Here is a 6,000-nt window from a genome sequence, read left to right as displayed (position 1 = left end):
AAGTAATTAATGAAAAACAGGCATGTTTCCAAACTGAGTCTAAAAAAAAGGCAAAGATGCTACCATCATACTTGGTATCCAGTGTAAAAAACCATTAGATTCATTAGTGTTTCTTCAAGTTCTCTCACACGTTCCTCTTTCCCAATAAGTTTTGTTATTACATGTTACACATGACTGTACACTGCTATAACTTAATGCTGTTTTAAGGTGACAAAATGTCATTTTTATATTTTCTTAAGGTATTAATAATGTAAATATTTTGCTTGGATTTTAGGATGTATATTCAGGAAGAGGTAGACTAAAACAATACAGCTATTCATCTTTAAAACAATTACATGTATGACATCCAGTCCTCAATGTATTTTTTTTTTGGATGCATTGACTTCAAGAGAACTAACTTCCAGTCAAGCATGTTTTTTAAAAATGCAATATAAGATTGTGTTGCTGTTGTTATATTAAAAAACAGTATACTCCACTTTCTATAGAGTAAGATGTGGAATTCTTATGGGTAGAATCCAATTCATATCAACTTGCCTGTGCCAGAGTTTTATGAAAAGAACACAGTGATCTTTGGGAAGCAATAATATTATCTATGAAAAAGCAATACTGCAGTTCTATAGGGGACGCTACAACATGTGACATTATGTCATGATGCTATAGTTATGCCACAATTTTGGGAGGTGGGTTGCTAAGCGGGAAACCACCTCCAGTGAAGCGTGGAACTCTGGTTCTCTGTCCTGGGAAGTCATGTTCCATGTTATTCAAGGCTCTCTCCTTTTCCCTTGGGGTGAAGAAAAACAAAAAGAAAGGAAATAAAGATCATTTAAAATATGTTGATGAAATACATCAACATTTTAAGCATCCACAAGTAGACATCTGTTTGAATCTAATAAAGTAACTGCTGATTGAAGTGTATTAAAAATTAGAAATGAATCAGCTGTCCTACTGTTAACCCTTTGAAATAGTTTCTCATTAGAAGCTGAATAATTGTAAACTTTGTAATTCACAAATTCTAATCTTAATATAACTCCTCAAAATAAGAATTTGTTTTCAAATGATCATCAAAAGGGGAGAGATATTTTTTAAATGTTAGCATATAAATCATGTTAAATATTTTTGCATTTGACACATTTTGTAATAATTACATGTGTCCTTTTAGACAAAACCAAGACTATACATATAACTTTGAACTGTTATGTTCTCTAGAATTTGTAGCATAGGATGAATAAACACAGCTTGATTTACCAGGCTAAAGAGAAAATAACAATTTGAATGTTTACTCAACTATTTAATGAGAGTACCAAATAGAGCAATGTAAAGAACCAATGTTTGTGCACAGAAATGCATGATTGCACAAATGCCACAGAATATTCCATGAAATTCAGTAGACCAATTTAAAATTATATGACTTTAATATAAAAGCAGCATGACTAAATCTGAATTCAGCACACAACCAGCCAAAATATAAATAACTATATTGCTTTCTGCAGTTGGTAGTGTTCCAATAATACTTAGATGTCCTAAGAGCCAAAATGTATATCATGATTCTGTGTAAACTTGCATAAAACTGAAAAATTACAGAATACTCATATGTAATATACATACACGCATGTCCAAGCCAAATCCATAGATGGTCAATTACTCTTTAAATATCATGGTTAGGAGTAATAAAATTCTAGTGATAAAATATAGTAGAGTGTATTTCCCCCTCTTCCACTGCTAAAGAAGGAAAAGCAAAACCCTTGACTCAATTTCTAAACATTAAACCTCTTTTCAAGGAAGACTTAGCTATTGGAAATTAATTACATTATGTTACCCTTGTGTTTGATCATAAAGCTCCAGGAAGACCATCAGTCTTAACAGTTGCTGTAAATCTGAAACATCAAGGCAACATTATGCCATTTGCAAATGGGCAACAGGTTACCTTTGATTGTTTTGCTAATTCACTCATCAGAACTATTTCTGGCTTAAATTATTAAGTGAGAAAAAAGAAGCAACTGGATTTTTAAAAGTTTTATTTTTAAATAGAGTTCTAGGATATGAAAAGAAAAAAAATAGTTCAATAGTCAAATGTGTACATTCAGCTACTGTAAATGGACATGCATATAGTCTCAATGAAGCTCTTATCTAAATACTGTTAAATGCTTTTTTCTACAATTATTTTCCTGTAGGAAAATGAATACATCTGATGGGTTCATAGACATGATTGGACATAGTATGAAAATAAATGTCATATTTATGCAGAAATATTGAAAATTCAAAAGGATTCAAAAACTTTTAAGCACCATGATAAGCCTGAAAAGGGCAACCCAAAATATCCAATCCCAAGACAGAACTGAACGAGGAGGGTCAAACAGAAAAGGAGTGCCTGAAAAAAATGGTTAATGATGTATATAGCAGGGAAAACATAAACAATGCTCTGAATATGCAACTTCTTCTAACCACATTAGATAAACTATTTTCTGATGACCAATAGAAATAAAGCCTTCCTAATGTTTAGCAGAGGAAGTGGCCAACATAAAACTTCTTACCCAGTGCTATCTAGAAAACTGCATGAACTTGTAATTCATATGCTTGCTAGGGGTCAAGTCTGACTTGAAGGGAAAATGTTTCAAGGGAATGTTTCAATTCAATGAAGCTTTGACTGAATTACCCTATTGAAACAAATCTGCAAACTGACATGCTTCAAAACAGCAAATCAAATTAGTTGGCTCTAAAGCACTTCACTCCTTCAGAGTGCTTTGCAACTTTGATAGCTTTTTCTGTTTCTGTGATTGCTACAAACAATACACAATATTATGACTTCTATATAGAGAGATTAATGAAAGGGGCTGAGAGGTGACACTGGTGATGCACTTTATCACCTTATTAAACTCTGCCTCCCACAGCAGTTTTCATTGCTTTCAGCTTTATTCACTTTTCAATTCTGAGCTTCTTCAATGTAGCCAACTACAAGTTTTTACTTTACTCTCTAGTGCTAATGAAATGATACACTTCTGTATTGGCCCTGCCCACACAACTGGGACCAACTCAGCGCTCAGTACTTTGGAGTCCTTGGGGTTCTCTGAGCTTGGTTGTTTTTTTGCAAACGTTTCGTTACCTGGCTAGGTAACATCTATGTATGTATGTATGTATGTATGTATGTATGTATGTATGTATGTATATCCTGGGAATATGAGTCACCTGCCCCACATAAGTGACCTGAAGAGTTCAGCTAGTCATTTTGCATTAAATACTATTCTTGCAACTGTTCTTACTACAATTGCTAATATTTCTTACTTGTTTTCATGCTCCTTGCGTTTTTGAGTGAGGTATTTCTTCTTTATATTCAGAAGTTCATTTGCAAGTCTTTCAATTTCATATTTATATTCTTGACTCTGTGATTCATACATATTCAGCTCAGAAGATAAAACCTTAAAAAGCCAAAACAAAACCTATTATAGTGCACCAAATCAGTGATTTGCTTTTATGCTATTTTATGTTTAGAAAAAATGTAGCGCAGGTCCATCCTTGGAACAAGGGGAATCTTGATTGCACTGAGTAGTCACAGTTAAGCCTTTGAGTCTTAAGCCATTCTATCATCTATCATGAGTTTATTCAGGGAATGCTGCTTGCACCAATTGATTTGGAGAAATGAGAAAGGGAAACCAGAGAGTGAGGGTTCTTTCTATACTTACCCCAGTCTATGAAATTACTCCCCTAGAGATGCTCACCTCAATCCTAACTTTGGCCATCCTGTTTAAAAAAGCCTTAGGATATGAGATAGTTTCTTAATAATCCCACTACTATTCATTGTCAACATCTGCTTTTCTGCAATGTTTTAATCTGAATTTTTGTTGTTTTTCATAGAATCATAGAGTGTAACGTTTGGATGGGACCTCCAATCCAGTCCCCTAGGCAGTGCAGCAATCTACATTGCAGCATTCCTGACAGATGGCCCTCCAGCAAAGGCGAGTCCCCCAGGATTTTTTTTTTCCTGATGTCCAACCAATATCTATCTCCTTGTAATTTAAACACATTGTCTTATCCTCTGGGGGGGGGGGACCCCGTCTGTTCCATTTTCTACATGATAGTCCTTTAGATACCTAGTGTGGAGGTATAATATAATTAAATATATGAAAATACATGCTTTGGTTTCTAGTCTAAGTGAGTTGTGAGTGGTTTTCTCACAACACTAGAATCATAGAAAGAGCTATCATGTCTCCCTGCGGTCTTCTCTTCTCCAGGGTAAACATACCCAAGTTTTTCATTCCAGGCCTGTTTTCATTTTGGTTGTTTTCCTCTGCACATTCTCCAGTTTCTCAATGTCATCTCTACAAGCAGTACCCAGAACTGGATGCAATGTTTTACATGCAGTCTGACCAACACAGAAAAGACAGCAATGATGGTATACTCAGAGGCAGTGTCTCTCAGTCCCGAATGTCTGTTAAATCCAAACTTACTTCATTCACATTAATTAACATTATTTTAGGTAATTTGTGTAATGACATAATTCTTTCTGTCATGCAGACGAGCCAACTTCATAGAGAAAAAAATAAGTTCAGTCTCTCATACACGCACAGACACTGTCCACCTACCCTTCTGTAGAAACTGTAAAAGAGAAGAAAAAAACAAGATGGAGACTGGGACTCAGGAAGGGATAACTGCACAGGGAAGGTAAGGAGGGAGAAAGAACAAAACTGTGCAGCAAATGAAGTTGGAGAAAGAAAAAGTGAGATAGGGAAAAAAGAAAAAACTGTTTAAGTGTTACAAAAATATTAAATTCATCAGGAAAACACCCCCTCCAATTTAATAATCAGTCTTCCAGCTAATCTTGAAAGGTATCCATCCTTGCATTAGCAATGTATACAGTTGTTCTCATATTCTTATTCAGAAATGTAAGATTATATCCCTTTTTAATCACAGGTAAATGTTTGTTGAGAAAAGCTCATCTTCACATCAGGCAAATAAGCAAAATTGTCATTTAACTGAGTGATTCAACAGGTTTTAGAAGGCAAAAATTATATTTTGTTGACACACAGTCTTGCTTTACAGTGCCAGAGAAGAAATTATTTCTCTCCAATCTCCATTGTCAGACTTCATCGATAATACTATATCCAGGTCACCACATTTTAGGGAGGATATTGACAAACTGGACAACATCCAGAGAAAAACTGCCAAGGAGACCAGAAAGAAAAAAATTGGAGGAATGGTTTAAGGCATTGAGTATGTTTAGTCTGGTGACGGGAAGATTGTGGGGTACATAATAGCTATAATTACTATATGAAGAGCTGTAACATAGAAGAGTGAGCAGAACTGTTCTTGTTGCCCCAAAGGACAGGAGAAAAACCAGTGGATTTCAACCAACGAAACAAATTTTGGTTGGACATCAAGAAGAAATTCTGAACAGTAAAATATGTCCTACAATGGAACAGACTGCTTTAGGAGGTAATGTTTAAATACCTACCCTGGAGGTATTTAAACAGTCTGAATGGTTATTTGGTGGGGAAGCTGTAGAAGTCAAGACCTGCACTAGACAGGAGTTGGACTAGAAGATCTCCAAGATCCCTTCAAAACCTTCCATTCTAGTAGTCCACGATTCTATGCTTTGGGATTTAAAAATATTATTCTGGTCAGCCCCATAATAGAATACAACAGCATCTATTAAAAAAAAGATTTAGCTATGGTTTCTCTACCCATTTCTGCAAAGTTGTTATGAACAGAAGAAAAATAGTTTGGTTTATTAGGAAATCATGTTTATTTGAAAAGGAAATTGAAGCTCATATACTGTAAAATTCTAGCAATGTCTCCAATTGCCATAGAAGGATCCACATTTGCAGTAATGGTTTATTAAATTAGTTTTTCATATCTTAATTTGATAAACAAATATTTCACAAAGTGCTACTCTTAGTACAATTAGGAAATTTGCACATTAGATTTTAATTAATTGAGTTAATTCTGCCTTTTTCTCCTGTATGACAGGTAGGATGAAAACTCTAACATACAAATGTAAAACTTCAT

At 34.7% G+C, this 6,000-nt stretch overlaps 1 protein-coding gene across 1 annotated transcript in view; it reads right to left on the bottom strand.

Moving 5' to 3' along the window:
• Window positions 1-660: 660 nt before the first annotated feature.
• CFAP58 (cilia and flagella associated protein 58) overlaps window positions 661-6,000 on the bottom strand; it is an 83,133-nt gene continuing 77,793 nt past the window's right edge. Inside the window, exons 17-18 of the mRNA XM_025169642.1 lie at window positions 3,280-3,413; window positions 661-781 (exon numbers count right to left, since the gene is read on the bottom strand). Of these exons, the coding sequence (XP_025025410.1) occupies window positions 661-781; window positions 3,280-3,413 (255 nt within the window). The remainder of the gene's footprint in view (window positions 782-3,279; window positions 3,414-6,000) is intronic.

Source organism: Python bivittatus, unplaced genomic scaffold, assembly GCF_059951505.1.
Source record: "Python bivittatus isolate LINGU-HERP-01145 unplaced genomic scaffold, Pbiv_v1 ctg000980_np1212, whole genome shotgun sequence".
Lineage (NCBI taxonomy): Eukaryota > Metazoa > Chordata > Lepidosauria > Squamata > Pythonidae > Python > Python bivittatus.
This window is presented reverse-complemented; position numbering and strand designations above follow the sequence as displayed.